Below are 22,813 nucleotides of genomic sequence, written 5' to 3'. Positions count from 1 at the left end.
CTGTGGCCTCATTCATAACTTGCTGCTTTCTTGTGGGATACTTTAGTCTGAAGGACCCAAACTGGCACGTTTTCAAGCATTTTTTTCCAAACACATAGACAGTGTGCATTCTCAGTAGACTGTCTAGACCAGCGGTTCTCAACCTGTGGGTTGCGACCCCTTTGGGGGTAGAACGACCCTTTCACAGGGGTCGCCTAAATACATCCTGCATATCAGATAATTACATTACGATTCATAACAGTAGCAAAATTACAGTTATGAAGTAGCAACGAAAATAATTTTATGGTTGGCAGTCACCACAACATGAGGAACTGTATTAAAGGGTCGCAGCATTAGGAAGGTTGAGAACCACTGGTCTAGTCTAAGGTTTGGGGAGCCCTTTACAGTAAGAAGAATACTATGCAGGGTAAGGTAGGCGTAACTGGACCGCCAGGAGGAGCAGTGTAGCTCAGGAATGCATGTGGGCATGTTTCCTAGAAGATCATTTGGCAATAGATACCCAAAGCCGTACATGTGCACATCCTTCCAATAAGTGATTGTACTTATGGGAGTTTACTCAGGCAAATAACCAGAGACAGGAAGATTATCTGCCAGTGTGTTCAACAGGATGAAAAACGGAAAACAACCCACATGTACAAAAAAAGGGACTGATTAAGTAAATGCTGGAATGGCGTCATTAAATTCCGGTTATAGAAGTCTCTCTAATGACATTGCCACCGTATGTATTTAGGTGAAAAGAGCAAGTTTTAAAAACAATTTATATGTTCAAGGTATTCATTTTTATGAGCAAACATATACAGCAGTCCCTCCTATATGCACAGTTTCAGTTGACTGTGGTTAACAGTGGTCCTAAAATATTAAATGGAAAATTCCAGAAACAGACAATTCATTTGTGTTAATTAGTATGCCTTTCTGCGCAGTGTGATGAAATCTCAAGCGTTCCTGCTCTGTCCCACACAGGCTGTGAATCATTCCTTTGTCCATCGTGTCCATGCTCTATAAGCTACCCCACCTGTTACTCAGTAGCCACCTTGTTTATGAGATTGGCTGGCACAGTATCACAGTGCTTGCGTTTAATAACACTTATTTTACTTAATAATGACCCCAAAGCTCCAGAGCAGTGATGCTGACAATTCGAATATGCCAGAGAGAAGCCATAAAGTGCTTCCTGAGAGTAAAAAGATATGTATCTGTGAAGAAACATCGTGTATATTGGGTTTGATATTATCCACAGTTTCAAATATCCATTGGGGTCTTGGAACTCATCCCCCATGGTTGTGGTGGAACTGCTGTACTGTGTGCTTTTTATTTTCATCTCTATTCTTTTCCATTTTATCTAAATACACTAAAATGAGTGTAGGTAACTAATATAAATAGAAAAATGCAATTAAAATGAGAAAAATGGTCCAGGATATTTTAAGGATGGCAGGAAGCCTTAGCAGGGTGTTGGGGTAGCTCATTCCTCAGTGGGGGTAGCACAGGCCCCCGCCCCCTCTTGAGGCTACAGGTAAAATGACCCTTGGGTTTTCCCCACACCCTCATCGCCACCATCAGCTACTCTTTTTGTAAAACACACACACACACACACACACACACACACACACACACACACACACACCATGTTTTTATTGATTTCAGAGAGAGGAGTGGGAAATAGAAAAATCAATCATGAGAGAGAATCATTGATCAGCTGCCTCCTACACACCCCCTACGAAGGGATTGAGCCTGCAGCCCAGGCATGTGCCTTGACTGGGACTTGAACTGTGATCTCCTGGTTCATGGGTCTATGCTCAACCACTTAGCCACACCAGCCGGGCCCATCAGCTACTCTTCATCCATGAGGGGATTTAGGAGTATTTCCTGTATCACCTGGTCTTTATGGAAGACCGTGGCCCATGGGGGCCTTGCTCACGCTTCTCAGAGGTTCCAGAGGAGACCCTATCAGCCCCACTGCAGGACTAATTTGCAGGCATCCCTACAAAGGACTTGCTCCACCAGGGGTTTTTACAACAAATAACATTTGAAGAGTCCCAGAAATAAGGCCATGTGTCCAAATGTTCTGCACAGATCTCTGCAAGAGCCGCGTATGTGTTCAGACGAATCACAGGCATTGAGCAGGGTGCACACCCTAACCTGGCAGGAAAAGGATCCTGCCTCATGAGCGCATCAAATGCACAGCAGCTACACCAGGCTGAGGAGATAAGAGGACACATTTATCTTTGCTGCAGCCCAGTCTCCCAGGAAACCCGTTTTCTCGCTCCCCGCAGGGCTAGCGCTGGCTCCCAGGGCTGTGAGTGTTCTGGAAGCAGCTCCTCCCTCTGCACCTGTACCGGGTGTTCCTTGCACTGTGGGACTTCTGTTGAAAATCTAGTGGTCGCGCCATAGCTAAACAATAATGATAAATTAATAATACTCATTCCGGCTGGTGTTTATTGAGTGGTCACACATATGATGTATTTCATTCTCATAACCTGTATTTCATGCAGATCTTATGTCTAACCCGTCGTATAGACGAGGGGGCTGAGCCTTAGGGGGTAGATGAGTGGCACAGGTCAGAGTCACCCAGGTCGTGCCTGGTGGAGGCAGCGTTGGAGTGTTGCATGTGTCATATTCCTAAGTCCTGGGCTCACCCTTCCACGCCCACCTTCTGGGCCTGTCACCTTGTGTCACCACTCCAGCCTTTCTTTCCATACAGATGGCTTTCTATTAAAGTAATCATCTGTTTAGCACATACTGACATGCCTCTCATTTGCACTGTACTAGATACTTAAATAGAGTTGAGTTTCTCAAATCTACATAGTCAATGAAATAAAAATACCCCTGGAATATTTTTCAAGTTACTCCCCTCCGGTTGCCTTCTTCCTTCTCTTCTCCTCTCTTAGCCACATTTATTAAATGTGATGGCTGCACTTGCGGTGGGGCTTTCTTCAATTCCCACCTCTTCCCAGAGCGGCCCTCATGAAGAGCACTATGTTTTCTTTGTTGCTAAAGCCAAGGGCGGTGATTATTATATCTTATTATTATCCGTCCTTATACTTGATTCTTTTAGTATTTGATGATGCTCCCTCCTTGAAACTCTTCCTGCCCTCTTTTTAATTAAATGTTTTTTAAAAAATATGTTTTTATTGATTTTAGAGATAGAGGAAGGAAGAGGGAGATAGAAACATCAATGAGAGGGAAACATCAATCAGTTGCATCCTGCATGCCCCAGCCTAGAACCCAGGGATATATCCTGACCAGGAATTGAACCAGCGACCTCTTGGTGCATAGGACAACGCTCAATCCACTGAACCAATCTGCCCGGCTCTTCCTGCCCTCTTGATTCAATGATGTCATCTCTCAACAAAATGAAGGGGCCTGAGATTTACCTCATCTGCAGGCTTATGAGTTAGGCTGTGAGTTTCATAGATGTTGGCAGGAGATGTGAGTCTCCTGGGTCAGAGACAAAGTACTTTGTAATTCACCCACCTCAAGCAGCGTGAGTTTCATGTTTGCAACAGTTTTGTTGTTTTCTTTTGTTTTTGTCCCCCAGGTCCTGTAGGGATGATGTAGGGGTGGATCTAGGTGGGGCCTGTATGCAGTAGGTTGGTGTCATAGCTGAGAGACCCTGTCTTAGGAAACGCTAATCTTTTATTAATATCTCTTTTCTTTGCCATTTGCATGGAAAATTTTTTTCTATCCCTTCACTCTCATCCTGTGTGCGTCTTTTGTTCTGAGGTGGGTCTCTTGTAGATAGCATGTAGTTACATCATGTTTTTGTATCCATTCAGCTACCCTATGTCTTTTGGTTGGAGCATTTAATCCATTTACATTTAAAGTTATTATTGATAGGTATTTGTTTATTGCCATTTTAATTCTGTATGTCTATGTTTCTCTCTCTGTTTCTTCTTCTCATTACAGCAGTCCCTTTAGCATTTCTTATAGTGTTGGGTTGGTGGTGATGTAATCCGTTAGCCTTTTTTTGTCCAGGAAGCTCTTTATTTGATCATCTATTTGAATGATAGCCTTGCTGGATATAGTAATCTTGGTTTCAGATCCTTGCTTTCCATTACGTTGAGTACTTCATGCCATTCCCTTCTGGCCTATAGAGGTTCTGATGAGAAATCAGGTGTGAGCCTTATGGGAGCTCCTTTGTAGGTAACAGTTTGCTTGTCTCTCTCTCTCTTTTTTTTTTTTAATATATTTTATTGATTTTTTTACAGAGAGGAAGGGAGAGGGATAGAGAGTTAGAAACATCGATGAGAGAAACATCGATCAGCTGCCTCCTACACACTCCCCACTGGGTATGTGCCCGCAACCAAGGCACATGCCCTTGACTGGACTCGAACCTGGGACCCTTGAGTCCGCAGGCTGACGCTCTATCCACTGAGCCAAACCGGTTAGGGCAGTTTGCTTGTCTCTTGCTGCCTTTAAGATTATGTCTTTGTCTTTAATTTTGGACATTTTAATTATGACGTGTCTAGGCATGGGCCTGTTTGGATTCTTCTTGCTTGGGGTTCTCTGTACCTCCTGTACTTGACTTTTTCCTTCACCAGGTTAGGGAAGTTTTCTGCCATTATTTCTTCAAACACGTTCTCTATCCCTCTCTCCCTTCCTGCCTCTTATGGCACACCTGCTATTCTAATATTGTTACATTTCACTTTATCCCAAAGCTCCCTCAAGCCATCCTACTGTTTTTTAATTGTTTTTTCTTTTTGGTTCTCTGATTTTTTCAACCCTGTCTTCTAATTCACTGATTTGATCCTCGGCTTCCCCTAATCTGCTGTGTATTCCCTCATGTGTGTTCTTTATTTGTGCCATGTCATTCTTTATTTCTGACTGTACTTTTTTCATAGTTACTATATCTTTTCTCATGCTGTTGAGCATCTTTACCATCATTATTCTGAAGTCTGTTTCAGATACATTTCTTATCTCCATTTCATTAATTTCTTCTGTAGAATTCTCTTGTTCTTTCATTTGTGGGTTGTTTCTTTGTCTCCTCATTTTGGCTGTCTGTTTGGGTTTGTGACTATATATTATAGATCTGCTACACCGCTCAATCTCTAGTGCAGGACAGAGTCATAAGCTGTTTCTGACTAATTAGATCAGGCTGCAGACTGATAGGATTCCTCTTGATTTGCTCGCAGGCAATCGCCCACGGGTGTGGCAAGGTTTTTTCAGTAGGGTGGGGTAATTGTTTCTGCCTGGAGGCTAATTGTTGTTCTCAGTCTCTGAAGGGGCAAGGTGTTTTCCAATAGGGTGGACCAGCTGTCTTCCCCCCAGGTCATGCCACCTATAATAGCAATTGTCTGTGCGAGAAAGATGACCTTTGCAGTGTGAGGGAATGATTCAGCTCAGGAAACCCTGGAGTCTGCCTTCTCAGCTCAAACCCCAGAGCCCTCGATCCTCGCTTCTGCTCACCCAGCTCCAGTCCACTCCGCTGTCCCTCTGCCGGAGAAAAAGGTGGGTGGCTCCACAGGGAATTTTTTGTGTTGGCCCTTTAAGAGGGTGCCTGAATTTCCAGCCATCCCTCCCTGGCAGACAGCTACCCCAATGCTTTTCACAGCCAGATACAATGTGGGTACCTTCTCAGTTCTGGTGCTGTCTGCTGGGGCCCAGCTCAGGAATTAGACCCAGAGTTCTCAGTGGCAACCCCCCACAGCTGAGATATCCCTCTGGAACTTCAGCTGCTGTCTATAAGGGCCCCGTCAGCCCTTTCATGCCTCTGCCCATCCTACCAGCCTCCATGCTGTCTCCACTTTTGGTCCTCGGTTATCAGGTTCTCTCCAGCGAGTCTTCTGTTGAGTATTCAGTAAGTTTTTCTGTATTTTATTTGTAACTCCAGTTTGGACCTGGGAGCGTAACTGTGCCGCATCCACTTAATCCACCACCATTTTTTAGCCTCCTTTTATTAATTATCTTTATTGAGATATAATGTACAAACCATTAGTTCCGAAAGTCTACAATTCGATGGTTTTGGTGTATTTACAAAGCCATGGCACCATCATCACATGCTTTGTCTTTCCTTCTTTTCACATGAAAAAACAGCCCCTTTAGAACAATCCTGGGGCTTTGGATTTCTAGAAGGATGCATTCTCTCAAATCCATCTGCTCTGGATGCCTCCCCCCTCCTCACCCCGTGCAGCTCATCTCTGAGCACCCTCACCTACTCTGACCTGGAAATCCCCCCTCTCCACTCATTCTTTACTTTCTCAGACCTTTTCATCAGTGTCTTCCCTCTGCCCATCCTCAGTTTACACATTTCAGGTCTTGGTTCTAGCTCATCGTGGCCACAGTGCACAGGAGCTTGGAGAGCGTGTTGGGCAAGGCTGACCTGCCTCTTGCTCTCAGAGTTTTCCTTCTGGAAGACATTAAGCAACTAATCACAGAGTTAAACATTTCATTACAAATGTGACCAGGCTACCGGGGGCTGGGGGTGGGAGGAGGGAGAGAGGGCAGGATTACGCATACCAGGTAAGTGCTCCAGGAAGACATGGCCTTTGAGAGCATTCTGTGAGGTGAACTGGAAAGAGTCAAAGGGAGATTGTGCCACTTTGGGAGATGGCAGGTGGGCAGGCCCTTCACCACCTGCTCGTCCTCTTGGCTCAGAGCTATGGCTCGGCTCCCGGGGATTGATGCCAGGACCCTCCTGACTCCGCAGGAACTGTGGACCCAGAAATCAACCCCCAATGAGCAGCCAGCCAACCATGCAGTGGGCCCTTGGGAGCTCTTCAGCACAACTAATCAGAAATGATTTATGCCCACTTAGGTTTCTCTTAACTTTTAATAAAGAATAATCAAAAGCAGTTCTCTAGAGACTGCCAAAGAGGCACAGATATGGTCTTCAGAGAATCAAAGTGCCAGGCTCTAGCAAGTTCCTAAATGTCACGCCTTTGAAACAGTATGACTTGAAGTGAAAAGAATATTCATTACAAACGAATTGTGGGAATTTTACCTAAATATTATCTAGCCAGGAGATTTCTGGAGCAATTAGAACAAATTCCAGCTGCAAATGCTGGGCTTTATTCTACTTTTCTTTTTTTTCTTTTTTAATCCTCACCTGAGGATATTTTTTCCATTGATTTTTAGACAGAGTGGAAGGGAGGGGGAGAGACAGAAACATTTATGTGAGAGAGACGCATCTATTGGTTGCCTCTTGCACTGGCCCTGTCCAGGGCTGGAGATCAAGCCTGCAACTGAGGTATGTGCCCTTGACTGGAATTGAACACGGGACCCTTCAGTCCACAGGCTGACGCTCTAACCACTGAGCAACAGTCTGGGGTTACTTTTTTTTTTTAAATCCTGGAAGGTTTCCAGGAAGGACCCTGTATTAGAACAGTGCCTGTAAAACAGGAAAAATGTTCTGTTGCACACGGTTCCCTCTTATTAAAGACCATGATGCTTCCCTCCTGCCAATTGTAAATCAATTACAAGCCTGCATGCTCTCTCTGAAATAATGACAGCCATTTTTACCGGCTCGGTCTTATCTCTTTGTGAAGGGAGTAATGTCATGACACACAAGAGCAGAGAGGATGGCGAATCGCAAACCGGCGAGGCTGTTACAAGATACCTTGATCGCTAATCGGGTCCCATGAAAACAGCAGACTCTCCGTGGCATCAGGTGCTTCTCTTGTTGTTCTCGCTAGGGCAGTGGTTCTCAACCTTGGCTGAGCATTAGAATCACCTGGGAATCTTTTTAAAACCCTGATTTCTGGGCCTCATCCTCCGGAAATTCTGTGTCTTTGTTATGGGGTGGGGCCACAAGATTAGTAACAAAATAACAGAATTTCCGGAGGATGAGGCACAGAAATTAGGATTTTAAGAAGATTCCCAGTTGATTCTAATGTGCAGCCAAGGTTGAGAACCACTGCTCTAGGAGGATCCTGAAGATGAGACAGGTCCGGCCCGGGGATGGGAGGCCCGGGGGTGGGAGGAAGCACGTGTGCTAGGGTCAGGCATATTTAAGTGTGGGTGCTTGCGACCCCTGCTCTTGCAAAGAGTGTGCTTTCAGACCAAGACAGTTTATTCCACACAAAACACTACAAACTATGGGAAGGCGGAATTCAAGTTATTTTCAAAGAGACAGACAGATTCAAGAGGAGAAAGAAAAAAAGAGAGAACAAGGCCATGAGTCAACTGTAAAGTGCCTTTTTCAATTGAGAACACGTGTGTCCCCTGGAGGGGTGAGTTGGAAAAAGGTTCACCTTCTGGGCAGATTCAGCCCCCTGGGGGTGGGGGGGCACATAGCCAGGCAAGCAGACAGAGCCTTTGGGCAAAGGAAACAGTCTTTGCTTGACCTCTCTGCCTCAGTTTCTGCATTTGTAAAGCAGGAGTATTAATAGGACTTGTCTCAGGCTTTATCATGCATCAGAATCACCAAGAGCATCTGTTTAAACAAAAAATGGGACCCCACCCCTTGAGTTCCTGATTTATTAGGTCAGGGGCGGAGCCTGAGAATCTGCATTTCAGCACGTTCCCAGGGGTGCCAATGCAGGGGGCCGGGTGACCACACTTTGAGAAACACTGCTCTAGATCTTGCTGAGAACATTGCCCTTTCCATGCCAGCCTTGTTTTCCTCCAGGAAGTTTGGTATTTCAGTACGTACTCGACTGTATGTTTTACCCTTTATGCTGTTTGTCGGAATCTTCACCCAGCCTGTAAATTCCTCTGGGCACAAATTATACTTTCCACACGCTACACTCTCTCATTTTCTGTTTTGTTAAATAATGAGTACATTTTCAGTGTGATCCATAATAGAATAAGGAAAGGGGAAAACAAATCTCAGACTACTGAGCCTCATCAGCAACATCTGCAAGTGGATAGCAGCCCAGGAATTCTCTTAAAAATTTCCATTTCTAACAAGTTCCCAGGTGATGCGGATGCTGCTGGCCCAGGAACCACCCTTTGCAAAGCACGTGCCTAGGGATTTTAAAAGCGTCAAGTGAATTCTGTCATGTGAGCCAGCTAACACAGTGCCAAGCACAGACTGAGCCCTCGCCAATGTGACTTGTACTAAATAAGTGCTCAGACAAATCTCATTGCATTAATACATTTATCAAACCCAGTTATGGGATGCTATGTGTGGGAGACAGGGTGCCTTTTCAGAGGAAGATGGGTTATTTCAGGGGTGCTCAGCTCCCCTACCCTGTCAGTGTTCTGTGGAGGTCAGCTTCACCCCAGATTTTAAAGACATAGATTTCAGAGCAGACTACCAGCCAAGAAGGCAGTGGCTCACTGGATTTCAGGACACCCCTGTATACGTCCTGTAGGGGGAGGCAGAGAGAGGGGTGCTGAGTGAGAGGGATGCTACCAGTGGTTTTTCTTTTAAGTTTTTAAAAAAATATATGTTATTGATTTCAGAGAGGAAGGGAGAGAGAGAGAGAGAGAGAGAAATATCAATGAGAGAGAATCATTGGACGCCTCACAATGGGGATTGAGCCCAAAACCGGGCTTGTGCCCTGACTGGGAATCAAATCATGACCTCCTGTTTCATAGGTCGACACTCAAACACTGAGCCACGCCGGCTGGCCAGGTGTGATAGTATTCTTTATGATTTAGTGCCCCTAACCCTGGGCATTGTGCCTGTTGGCTGCTCAAGGCTCGAAGCTCCCACTTCCCCCCGAGAAGTGCCCTGGGCCAAGTGCGAACTTTCTTTCTCCCCCCACTTGGCAGGCCAGGGCCAATGCCTGCCTCCCATGGGATTCAAATGCTGGCTCCTTGCTTCAAGGTGGGATCAGCCCTGTGGTTTGCTCCACGCTCTGGACTCCAGTTTGGACCACACCCTTGCTGAGCTCCTCGCCTTGCCCTCTCCTGCACCCCATCTCCTGAGAGCTCTCAGTAAGTACCGTGCCTCAGACCCTGCTTCAGGGAGCCTGAGCTGAGGCACTGGGACATTTGCTCAGTTGGCTCCTAGACTCAGAGGGGCTAGAACAGTGGTTCTCAACCTGTGGGCCACGACCCCTTTGGCGGTCGAACGACCCTTTCACAGGGTCGCCTAAAACCATCCTGCATATCAGATATTTACATTACGATTCATAACAGCAACATTACAGTTATGAAGTAGCAACGAAAATAATTTTATGGTTGGGTCACAACATGAGGAACTGTATTTAAAGGGCCAGAAGGTTGAGAACCACTGGGCTAGAAGATGATTCCGATTTAGAACAACAGACCTAGGTCTGAAAGACTTTGCCACAGAGGAAAGGAACCCTGCCCTGAAATTTCAGAGCAAAGATATACTTATGTCTGAAAAGGATTCCAGGAGCCAGAAGAAAATTTCCAACAAACCAGAGTGGTAACACGGGCCTAAGAAGGAATCTTCCCTCTGCATCACCCATGTCATGCTTCTCTCTGGCTTTTCCCGGGACTTGGACTTCCCTTCTTTCCTGGCATCCCCACATTCGCATTCCTGTGCATTTACATGGCACTGATGTCTTGTTTGGGAAGGTTTGCCACCACCTTGTCTCTTGGCTGTGGTCCTGTTTCAGCTCCCGGCGTAGCCACTGCTCTCTGCCTTCCTGTGTCCATGCAAACCTGCTCCATTGCCTATGGGCCTGGGTTTCTGAGTTCTTTCCTGCTTAATGACCCCTCCCCTTGCGTTCTCCCCTTGCAGTTCCTCTGTCTGGGGCTGAGACAGTGGCTGGGACCTGTGCTCCTTACAATTTCACTCTACTGGGCCTCTCACCATCGCTGATCTTCTAGAGTGCCTCCTGATCTCTATTTCTGGATTCCTGAGTGACTGCTCATCTGCCTTGGCCTTCTGTCCAGTCTCATCTCTCTGAACTTGCCCTTCATTTCCCCTTGCCCACAGTCCATCATAGCACTGTTTCCTCTCGTGGCACTGGGCCCTCCTGCTCGTCCCTGTCCTGCTGCTGCCTGCTCCCAATATGACAAGTGTGATTATCAAAAGGCCTGTTTTCTAGAGATTTTATAAGACAACCTGCAATTTCCTATCCTTCGATGGGAGAAAGGCCAGTGGTTCAGGAGCTAGACAGAAAAATGTGAATCATTCAGGGGGACGTGCTTAATCCTCTCTGATCCGGCTGGGTATGACATCATTAAGAAGAAAAGTAAATCATACTGGAGGAGAAATCAAAATACAATTTAAACTACATGTGAAAAATGAATGTTTTGTACTTAACCAGCACTTTGCTCTTTGCGTTAGTTTCTTATTGCTGATGTAACAATTAAACAAACTCAGTGGCTTAAAAACAACACAGATGTATTACCTTCCCGTTGTGGAGGTCAGAAGTCAGAGCTGGGTTCTGCTGGGCTGAAAGCAAGGTGTCGGCTGGGCTGTGTTCCTTCCCGCCCCTTCCCTCGCTCCTGGAAGCTGCCCGAATCCCTTGGCTCCTGGCTCCATCCTCCGTCTGCAAGCCCTCGATCCTGTCTCTCTGACCTGTGTCTGTCACCACGTCTTTGTCTCTGTCCCCTCTGACTCCCTCCTTCACACCCAAGGTCCCTGGTGATTGTACTGGGCCCACCTGGGTAACTTCCAGGTCTTTAATCCCAGCCCCTTCTGCCATGGGGGGTGACACAGTCACCGGTTCCAGGGATTCGGATGTGGACATCTTTGGGGGGTGTTTTCCTGCTCAACCCACTTTGTGCAGCTAATTTCATGTTCATTTGAGAGCTCCACTAATGCCAGACTATGCCTCAGGTGCTGAGTGTTCCACATGCCTTCTCATTTATTCGTCATAATAACTCTGTCAGGTAGACACTGGGGTCCAACCCGTTGCATATATGAGGAAACTGACGCTCAGCGAAATACATTGCCTGCCCAAGTTTGCACAAATTGAACATTTGATTGCGTGTTTGACGATCAGTTCCTGTCCTGTCTTTCCCTAGCTCCAGCCCTGTCCTCTTACAAGTATCTAAATAACTGTAGTCTCCCGAGACTCCCCGTGACCCCTGGGGGACCAGCGTATCCAGGAGGGGATGCCTTAGATTTGGAAACAATTGCAGACGAGGAGTTTTATACCAGACTAGAGGCTCAGTGCATGAAATCACGCGAGACCCAGACCCGGCTCGCCGAGAGACCCAGCATCAAGTCCCACCAGTGCCTGGGACCCATCAATGCACCTCCTGGTGACTGGTCTTTGGTCGTTATGGCGTTACAACCACTGGGTTTTTATTACATAGATTGGCTTATGTATTTATTTTGGCACATTGTATTTTTTTATCTGGGTCTTTATATACTTCCTTATTCTCACTAGTCCATATTCTTATGAACATAGACTTCAATTATTATGGTTTTCATAAATTTTATCAAGTGGATGGCCATTTCAGGCTGAAGACTTGGGTCTTATTTTAGTGCAGGGCAGTGACCCGATATTTCTTGGGATGCGATTTGTGTTCCTTTCAGTCGGCTCTCTTCCTTAGGACACCCGTTACCCGTGTGGCGGCTAGTTGTCTGGTCTCCGCTTTCTTCATCAGCCTGTCTCTCCAGTTCCTTTCATCTCTGCTGGTTGGCTTCTGGGTTCTGTTTTTCAAGCCTGGTCACAGGTCGCTGGTTTTCTGCGGCGTTGGTCCTGCGACTCATCCACTTCAAATGCCCTTTGAATTCTGCAGTCGGCATTGCTTGTTTCCTGTAATTCTTCCCTTAGCTTCTCAAGGTTTATTTTCTTTTTTGGGACATTTCCTTTGCCACTCACCTCTCGGCTCCTGTTTCTTAGAGCCCATGTGTCAATATCACCCTTGTTTTCTCCTTTTTTATCCTCTGAATTTCTTAGCTGTTCAAAGCCTGGGACGGGAAAGCCTGAGGAAGAGTCGGTGTCTCCTGAGCTGTCTGGCTGGGACATTTCTGCTCATTTGCCTTCCACCTTCTACACAGCACCCCGCCCTCCATGCCTTGTCATTGTCCTTGTCTTTGGCCCTCAGCTAAGGCATTGATAGCAAAATCGGTGGATCCTGGTCACACCCCCACACCCGTTGCTCACTCTGTCCCACGTTTGGGAATGAGGGGCTCCAGGGGGTGAGTGATGGGGAAGTAGTGACCCCCACATTAGAGCCACACCGGTGGTGTTTCAGGACGGGCTCTGAAGCCGATGCCCTGCATTCGGATCCCAGCTGGGCCGCTTCCCAGCTGTGCAAACTTGGGCCTGCAGTGTCACTCCTCGAGCTTCGGCTTCCTCATGTGTACAGACGATGTGCGCCCACCTCAGGGGCTTTGGTGAGGCATTAATGGGAAGGCATGTAACACAGCCCGTAATAGTGCATAGTCACCATTAGTCACCATTAGCTTAAAAAAAGAAAGAAAACGGTGTCCATGCTGTTGAGTAAGTCGGTTAGACGACCTCCACCCATCACTCACTCCATTGTATCCGCCATGGTGGCCCTGCAGAGCCTTGCGCAACAGCAGGGGGTGGGGGGGGGTGGAATGGGCTCTTTGGCGTCTCCATCTCTTCCCAGCCCTCCTCTACATTTGGCCAACTCTTCCTCAAATGAGGGCACATCCCTGCAATTTTCCAGAATTTCCTCCACTTCCTCTGCACTATTTTGGGAAGGGAGATGTGGTTGGAGCCTGGGTGGTTCTCCATTGTCTGATTCTACTAGTGCCCCGCCCGAGGCAGGTGGTTGGCAGGTTCAGCCCCAATGAGCTTCCTTCCCCTCCCATTCCCATCTGTTGTTTTTTTAATCGTCTGGTTCAGTTTCTGGTATGGGAGGGGCTTGTGACTACCTCATATACTGCCATGGCTTTTTAAAAATACCAGTTATTTTATTATTTTCAAGTATAAAGACAATACATGGTTGAGGCATAAAGTCCAGAGAATGCCAAAGAGTAAGTCACTATCAGCTCCAATCAACCTGTCTAGTCTGGAGCAAGTCCTTGGCTTCCTGCTCGTTGCCCTCCCCTGCGGTCCCACCTCAATCACCGGGCCCCACCCATTGCAAGGTGGCTCTACCCTCTCTGGTGTCCCAGTCCTGACGCCTCACCCAGGGGGCGGTGGAAGACGACACGGATGAAAGTGGGCCGTGCCTGTGGTGGAACTGTTTTCTTTGTGCAGGAAATGAAGAAGACTTGGGGACATGGGGAAACTAATAAATCACAAGGCGTTCCTAAATCCAACCAGACCATTAAAACACTCAATTTTACTTTTGGGAAAAATATTTAAATGAAGGCAGGCTGTGAGGAGAAGGCCTGAGTGAAAAGAATGCTCGGCTTGAAGTTGGAAACCCTGGATTAGGGACTTATTTGCTCCACGTATTTACTTAACCTCGCCACCACGCGAGTTCTGAGAGCAGCAATAATAGACACTCCAGCAAGTCTGTGCGGATTAAAAAGGAGATTCAGGGTGCTTAGTAAATGCTCAAGCTGCATCTTCATGCCTGTGTTTTTCCCTGTGTGTGTTTTACCAGTTTTTATAACCTGCTGCTGTAAAAGGATCTCATTCAAACTCAGAATGTCACCCCTACGATTCAGGAGGGTAAAGGCAAAAACACTTGTGCAGTCGCCTTGATTCTGTCTTGTCGAGAGCTTTCCTGGCACGGTGCTGGAGATGAAAAGAGCAAAGTCCCGCTCTCTGGGAGCTCCCAGGTCACAGTGGGAAGTTTGTGCCACACACACACAGAGTGACTAGCTCCCTGAAGGTGGTGTGACAGTTGGGGGAACTTACCTGAGAACCGGATGAGCTGAACTGGGTTTTAAGGGAGAGGGAGTATCCCTAGGGACACAGGAGATCCCAGGCAGAGGAAAGAGCATATGCCACGGAGGGGATGCTGACAAGCCCCCATCCATACTCGACCCTGGGGCCAGGTGGGTCCTTGGTGGGTGGGACTCAGAGCCTGTGTTGGGGTACCAGGACACCAGTGGGGGCCAGGCTGTTTTTTGATCACTTCATGGGTTGGGTTTTTACTAATCTGTGTCTGCCTTTGGAGGAACTGTGTGGATCCTGCTTAAGAGGTGAAGGAAGCCCTAACTGGTTTGGCTCAGTGGCTAGAGCGTCGGCCTGCAGACTGAAAGGTCCCAGGTCCGATTCCGGTCAAGGGCATGTACCTTGGTTGCGGGCACATCCCCAGTAGGAGGTGTGCAGGAGGCAGCTGATCGACGTTTCTCTCTCATCGATGTTTCTAACTCTCTATCCCTCTCCCTCCCTCTCTGTAAAAAAAAAAAAAAAAATCAATAAAATATATTAAAAAAAGAAGAGGTGAAGGAAAATGGGAGGAAGGCTACGGGGCTAAGTGCCAACCCCCAAGTGCAAGCTGAGCAAGGAGCCAGGTGTTTAGAAGCGGCCTGTGCCCTCTCTCATCTGCCCTCTTGAATCAGCTCAGCAACAATGTTTATTCTTGAATCAGCTAGCCATGGAAACTCCTTATGATGGAAAGCCATGCCTTCCCCTCTCCCCCACAGCCTTCCAGGGCATGGGATGGGTGGAGCCTCCAGGCTCCAGGCCACCTGGGAGCACTTGATGATATGATTTCTCCTCTCCCTTCCTCTGTCCTGCAGCAATGGAACGGCAGGGACACCGCGCTCATGGTCACCCGCGTGGTCAACCACAGGCGCTTCTCGGCCACGGTCAGTGTGGCGGACACTGCCCAGCGGAGTGTGAGCAAATACCGCTGCGTGATCCGCTCGGACGGTGGCTCCGGCGTGTCCAACTACGCTGAGCTGATCGTGAAAGGTGAGTGCCACCAGCCCTGCCTCTCCCCACCCGGTGGGTGCGCGAGGGTTTCTTGGCTAAACCCCTGCAAAGGAGGGATGAAGGGGCCTTTGCTCATCCGCTGCTTCTCCTCCTCTCATTCAGGAGCCATAGACACACCTTCCAATCCCACCTCCCCCTCCGAAAAGAGAGACACTGTGGTAAAGTCATGCAATATTGCCTTGTTATTCAGAGTTGGGTCTTTCTTGTAGGATCTATATGTCAAAGTCTGGGAATATGGAACATAGAAGACATCTCCGCATTCCGCTTTGTGTTGCACTTAAAGTTAGAAGAATCCACGTCCTTGTGTGTTGGTGGCATTTTGTTGAAGCGTTCAGGGAATACAGTCATTTCTGAGGGATTTTTTAAAATTGAAAACATGATATAATGGCAGTATTTTGGAAGGACTTTTGAAATCAGTAATTCCTCGCCCCACTGGCCTTGACTTCATTCTTTTCAGTTTTCCTGTTCACCTTGACGTAGCACTGATACACTTCTAGTGCAGTATGCTCATTGCTTCCCTTTCTGCTTCTCAAGGAGCTGAATATCCGGCTTATTCTTGGAGGGCTGTGTAATCTTCGTTGTGACGCTTAATGGCTGTGTGCTTTTTCATCCAGTGGATCACCTAGTATTTTCAAATCTGTTTGTACGCCTTTAGGTAATTCCAGGTGTTTTTGTTTTTGCATCTTTCCTCTGTGCGTGCAACAGTGAACTCCTCAATGGTGTTCCTCAGAAGAGGACATTTTTATTCTATTGAACAGGATTATTCCCTTGGATAAATTCCCTGGAGGTAGAGTTGGTGGGCCAAAGAATATGAGCATTGTTATGGATTATCTTTGTTTTGCAATATTGCTTCTGCAAGAAACGGTTTGACACGTTACACTGGCAATAGCAGCATATGAATGTACTCATTTCCCAGCGTTACGTTCACCGATTAAAATTTTAATATAGTATAATTTAGTGGATGAAATAATGAAGCTGTTCTTCTCGTGTTAGCTGTGGAATGGTACTGTTGTGCCCAGAATTCAAAGTTCCCAAGACCCCCAGGGAGCCAGTCAGTCCGATGCAAAAGCAAAGAGTCATTTATTTCAAACCTAGGTTTGGCTCCCCTGCCACACTCACCGATGCAACGGTAAGCTCCAGTGGCCGAGAGAGAGAGAGACGCCTGATGGGACAGGGGGTTTTAAAGGGGGGTGGAGTGAGGGCAGGAAAGGGGACTGTGGGCCCCGCTGATTGGCCAGGCGCAAGTCGGTCATAGTGATGGCGTGCACTTCCCTTGATTATTATTGGTTAGTCCAGAGAAATCCTGGGTGTGGCTAGTAGCGGCTTCTTCCCGTGAGGAGGCACATGGTACCGTCCCAAGATGGAGGACCCAAGGCAAGATGGAGGGCGCAGTCCTTGCCTGGCTCCTGCTGCTGCCGCTCGAACTCGCCACAAGGCAGGACGGCCCTCCCGCACAGCCCCCGCAGCCGGCCTGCGGGCAGACTGGGACTCCAGCGCGTCTGGGCGGCACAGGCCCAGCAAACGGGGTGCGGCCGGTGGAGCGGCCCAGCTCTGGAGGAGCGGCATCCGCTCGGAGCAGGCCCGGCCATGGGGCCGGTGCGCTGCAGCATGGCGGCCTCCCCGAGCTAGGGCACGCGCCCCACTCCGCTGCCGCCGCTGCTGCACTGGGCCCGGTCCGGGGGGCAGCGGGCGGGTGGCAGCCCACGCCGGGCTCCCGCCGTGGGCTGGGGAGCCAATGCCCCCCCCATGGGGCCCAGCGGCTGGCCCACGCAGGCCCCGGCCCCCCCGACCGGGCCCCAAGGGCCGCATGGACCCCCGGCCCCAGCACGGGCAAGCGGGGAGCCGACCACGGGGGAAGGGAGGGAAGAGCCAGGCGGTGAGGCCTTCCGCTCCCATGACCTCCCCTGCGGTCGGTCGCTGCCCGGCCCTACCCCTCGGCCCGCCACCGGCCACCACGCAGCCGGTCCGGACACTCAGACCCGCTCCGGGGAGGCCGGCGGCCGCGGAGGGATCCCAGAGCCCAGCGGCCGGACTCCTCCTCCCGCACCGCCCGGAGAGGCGGGCGGCGCGCCTTTCAGTACCTGGTGTGTTTGAAGGTAACAGCATGATCACCCCCGCTCCCCCAGAAGGCTCCTGAGTGCGTTTTCTTGGCTGGTATGAAACCCTTGCCCTCTGCTGGCCCCATGGAACCGGTGGCCTGTCCTGGGTCAGACTGGGGTTTGCAGTCTGGGATTCTCTCTCCTGGGCTGTCCTGACTCTATGTGTGTTCACATGGCCGGCTTCCTTGGCCCCCCATTCTGTTGATTGCATTCTTACATCACCCTGTCTCTTTTTCTATATAGCAACATCACACTTCAACATTACATTTTTCCTTGGTTTCCTGGTAATTTCCTGTCTCATCCTTCAGGATATAAGCTCTGTGAAAGGAGGGGCATCTTGGTTCCCAGTAAGCCCCCGGAGCTTAGCAGAGAGCCTGGCCCAAGTGCTGAGCTCCAGAACCACATCCGTATGAAACCGCATGTTTGACTGTGTGGACCTGCACAATCCTTCGTTTCAGCAGGCTCACCCTTAAAACCTTTGTTGAATGATGGATGAGTGAATGGATTATTGGCCTCAGCAGGAATTCATTTCATCACCATAATGCCGTGAACACTTAGGCTGAAGTTCAGCAAATTAGGCAGTCATGGACAAAACAACCAAGAGGAAAAAAAAAATCATCTTCAAAATCGTTTATATTGAGTGCCATTACCATATAAAAGAAACCACATTTTGATTGCATTAGGCTCCTATCTTCGGGTTTTTTGGTGCCAATAGATTGATTTGTGTGACAAGTGGCCTTTGCAGGCCTTTCAGGTACTCAATGAATATGTAATTTCCTGAGCTCTCCCCCTGGAGCTCATTATACCTTTTGTGCGGTGGCCCTCCACACCGGCATAGAAGCCCATGGGACAGCGGGCTGTGTCGTGTCATGGTCCCCGCACTTTCCACATGCCGGGCACAGTGTTGGCCCTGAGAGAGGGAGTGAATGACCCAGAGAGCGAGTGTCGCATTCTGCACTTTCACATCAGGTGGATGGAACCCAGTTGTGGGGGAGGGGTCTGGAAGGCCAAATGCAGAGAACTTTGGGACAGGATGGGAGTCCCATGGTGGACCATCGTTGCCTTTATTTGGTGGGGTGGCAGGGGTTGAGGGGACAAGTGATCGATCCTCGGCTGGCTGTGCAGCCTGGGCCAGAGTTCCGCCTGCAGGGAGCCGTGCGCTGGCCACATTTGTGAACAAGAGCCAGCAGGCACTGCCGCTCTGAACCCCTCACCTGCAGCCCCCTCTGCTGTTTTAAGGGAGGTGCTGGTTGGCCTCCTTCCCAGTCTCCTTCCAATGGCGATGACAGGTAGGTGCTCCCTGTAACTGGGTCCCTTTTGATTACACCTTGATGGAATCCTTTATGGGATATCACTTTCTTAGTGCTCATCCATCCCCCCCCCTCCCCCCGTTTTCTTCATTTTTACATGCAGTTGGTGGGAAGGTAGAAGCTGGACACCTGACCCGGATGCTGATTGCTGTCTGTGTGGCCTTGACGCAATCATTTAAGGCTTCCTCTGCCAAGTGGGGACCAGAGCTCTCTCCCCGTACACTCGTGTGCTGAGCACATGAAAGGAGGGAGAAAATACAAAGTGGGCCCAATGTGTGCTTGGGAACATTTGGGTCGTGGAGTCCACACTAGGTCAGACTCCCTAGCCTGCTCCCGTCTCCACCATCACTGAGCCAGAAATCTGGGACAAAGGAAAAGTGGCTGTTCCTGCCTGAGCTCTGCCTCTGATCACGTGGGCCCCACTCCACCTGGCATCATTCATTCAGAACTCGGGTTTGGGAAGTCATTGTGCCAGGGGGTGGCAGGATCTGGCGGCCACTCTGATGGCGTTCACAGCAGGTTCTTGCACTGGGCCAAGCAGTGAGGCCCAGCCTGCGTCTCTGTCGCCTCATGCACAGGCATGGTTTGGGCAGCCTTGCTCATGGCTAACGTGCTATCCTGGGACTGGGAGCATCCGTGCTTCAGAAGACGCCGCCTAATTTGAGTGCAGGTGATATCAAATGCTCAGCGCAACACACAGATCGAAATGAAAGCAAATTGGAATTACTTAATTCTGAAGGGCTGTTTATTGAGTTGTGATAACGTACCTGGGTATATATTAGATTGCTCTGTAATTGAGGTTTCGCTCAATTGACAATCCGGCCCCTTGACCTACCTGTTTCAGACCAGTGTTCACAAATGTGCTGATTCTCTTCTCATTCCTGGTCTCCAATTCTCTTTGATTTCAAGGCATCTTAAGTTATCCCAAGGATGGAGTTCTCTTCGATCAAAGTGATGCAGACGGACGTGGTCCTGATGAAAATTCCTTAATGTAAAAACAATGTGTCATGGGTAGTGATTTTTAAATCAGGCTCCCGGCTCCATTTAACAACCTTCCATGGGCCCAGAGCCCTGTTATCAGTATGCAGATTAGTGCCCAGAAGAAATCTAATGCTGCTGCTGAGTCAGATGTTCGGATTTAAGTAATGATGCGACTTCCTGCCAGGGCAGCTGGGTAGTTTCAGGCGTAGGGATTTGGATGCCACCACACTTCCAGTCCCCGTCCTGGCCTCAGATCCTGTATTCTCTCTGGGCCTCAATTTCCTCATCTGTTCAATGGGAGTGAATAGATTTAATTGGGTCCTTATGAGGGGAAGACATTATATGTATAGGTCCTGGCACAAAGTGGACACGCATGCAGTTACAGCTGTCACTGTCCATCACGATCTTTTACTGTCATAATAAGGTGTGATACTCGAGTAGGTGGTTCATGTTTCCTTGTCCTGCTTAAAGGAATGGCAAGCTGTACTGTAGAGATTTAGATTTAGTTATCTGCAGGTCTCTCTCCTTTCCTCCTCTGAAATGGAGTTGATGCCATCAAATGCAGTATATTGGTCAAAATCAGTTTCAGAAATGCTTCATTTATGTTGCACTGTCTTGTTTTTCATTAAAAAAATTTAAAAAATATAGTTCTAATATTTAAATCCCTCTTGAAATAGTATCAGGTTTGGCCACTTTGAGCCTGCACCGGTAGGTAAGTGTGGCCGCTACATTCTGGGGCGTGTGTTTCACACTCGCTCACTGCCCACTCTTGGCCTGTTTGGCTCACATAACTAGTCTAATTGCTTTGGGCATTTGAGTTTCCAGCCTCCTAGTTGGAGATTTCATGGCTGGAGTAGCTGACTTGTCCCTGTGTTCATTTGTGTAATAGTTTACTGAGTGATGTGTCAGGTAGTGTGATAAGCTCATCGTGTACTGGAAAGAGTGATACAAACCTATAATGCATGGCCATCTGGTTTGTGTCTGGCACCTGCTACACTCTCTTCCTAATCCCATCAACCACTCTTTGCTATACGTGCTGTTAGTATCTCGTACAAATGAAAGAATGGTGACTCAGAGAGGTTAGGTAACTTTCCCAACATCACACAGCCTGTATGTGGCAGAGTTAGGATTTAAACCTAGACTTGCTTGTGCCTCAGGTCATGCTCTTTCTTATACCACATTTATTACAAAATCCAACATGGGAGGCCCTGTAAACAGGTGTGAGCTGAGGAAAAGCAGAGGCTGGAACAGCTGATACAATTGGGGAGTGTCGGAAGGCTTCTAAGAGTGGTCCCATCCACGCTGGACAGCCTGGGTCACAGTTGTGAGATGTGAGTGGGTGGATGTTTGAGGCTGGGAATGTAGGCAGAGGGGGCATTTGAAGAGCAGAGTTGGAGCTTTATTCTGTGGAAGTCAGAGGGCTCGGATGGAGCCCTCCATCCATGGTCCACGACAGTGGTACACACACTCTCTTGAGGCTGGACCTCTGCATCCATCTCTTCTCTTCCATGGTCCTTCCTGTGCCCAGTGGAAAGTCACTGTCAGGCCGTGGCTGTGGAGAAAGGCGTTGCCTCTGTTTGAAGAGGAGTGAAGGTCAGAGGCATACGGGATTGGGACCTCCAGAAGCCGATTCGGCAGAGACTCCAGTGTAAGAAGTTTATTTGGGGAATTAGCAGATGAGAAAGGGAGCAGGGCAGTCCTTAAAGGGGCATTTTCAAGCAAGTGACCACTGAGGGCATCTAGAGCTCAGTGCTGGGGGCACATTCGATGGAGTTGGGGTATTTGTACGCTCACCTCCACCGTTCATTGGGGCAGTAACTTCCTGGCACTTCTGGCTCATTGCACGGGACACAGAGGGGAGCTCCTGGGACTCTGGAGAAAGCCCAAGGCATCGAGGCTCAGATATGACAGGGAAGCTGGCCTGCACTCAGGCCTGGGAGGTGGAAGTGGGATACAGCAGCTCCTGCTCCAGGGATCCTGTGGGAGCTGCAGCCTTTGAGGGGACCGGGCTGCTGGCCACCACCTTATCAGTGGGAGCAGCCATAGGGAACACTGTGCTTGGAGAAGAAGCAGAGCCAGCAGCCACCCTGGACAGCTCTGGAGTCCAGTTCAGAACTGGACTTGGAGCATCCACCCGTCCCTGTTCTCTGCCAACCCTCAGAAGACAGAACTCTGGGGTGTGTGTGTGTGGGGGGGGGGGGCTGGAGGTGGGGGCCGTATTGCTCAGCAGGCTGAGAGCAGGCTTGGGGAAAAAAGCCTGGGCTGGGCGCTCTCCCTCCAGGGAGTACACCCGTGCCATTCCTTCTCCCTCTCCCTCCCCCACAGGCATGTATCTCCTAACCTCTAAGGGTCCCCATGAGACTTGCAACCAGGGGAGCAATGGGCAGCAGCAGCTCGTCCTGGACTAACCCCCTGAACCTGTCTCCAAGGCCCCCTTTTCCCTGACTTCTCAGTGAGTGAAAGCAGCCCAGCCTAGGCTCTCCTGTTGCTTCTTCTATGCCCTTCCTTGTTTCACGGTCTAAGTATAATTTTGCTGCAGTCCATCAATTCTCATTTGCTTATCTGCACGCACACATAAAGAGCCTGGCTGGAACCTGGCCTCTGCCCTGTAAACCCCGCTTCCTAGTCTACCCAGAACCCTGCCACTCTGCCACCTCTACATCCAGGGGTTGGCACACCTCCTGTACAAGGCATGAGAGTCTTGTACAGTATTTTCAGCTTTGTGTTCCAAGTACTCAGCTCTGTGGCTGTAGCACAAGCAGCCATAGAAAATGTATAAATGAATGAGTGTGGCTGTGTGCCA

At 48.9% G+C, this 22,813-nt stretch overlaps 1 protein-coding gene across 1 annotated transcript in view; it reads left to right on the top strand.

Moving 5' to 3' along the window:
- PTPRT (protein tyrosine phosphatase receptor type T) overlaps nt 1–22,813 on the top strand; it is a 682,122-nt gene that overhangs the window by 93,513 nt on the left and 565,796 nt on the right. Inside the window, exon 5 of the mRNA XM_036323307.1 lies at nt 15,425–15,599. Coding sequence (XP_036179200.1) covers nt 15,425–15,599 — 175 coding nt within the window. The remainder of the gene's footprint in view (nt 1–15,424; nt 15,600–22,813) is intronic.

Source organism: Myotis myotis, unplaced genomic scaffold (assembly GCF_014108235.1).
Source record: "Myotis myotis isolate mMyoMyo1 unplaced genomic scaffold, mMyoMyo1.p scaffold_m19_p_9, whole genome shotgun sequence".
Classification (NCBI taxonomy): domain Eukaryota; kingdom Metazoa; phylum Chordata; class Mammalia; order Chiroptera; family Vespertilionidae; genus Myotis; species Myotis myotis.
The sequence above is the reverse complement of the archived record's forward strand: the minus strand, read 5'-3'. Positions and strand labels throughout refer to the sequence as shown.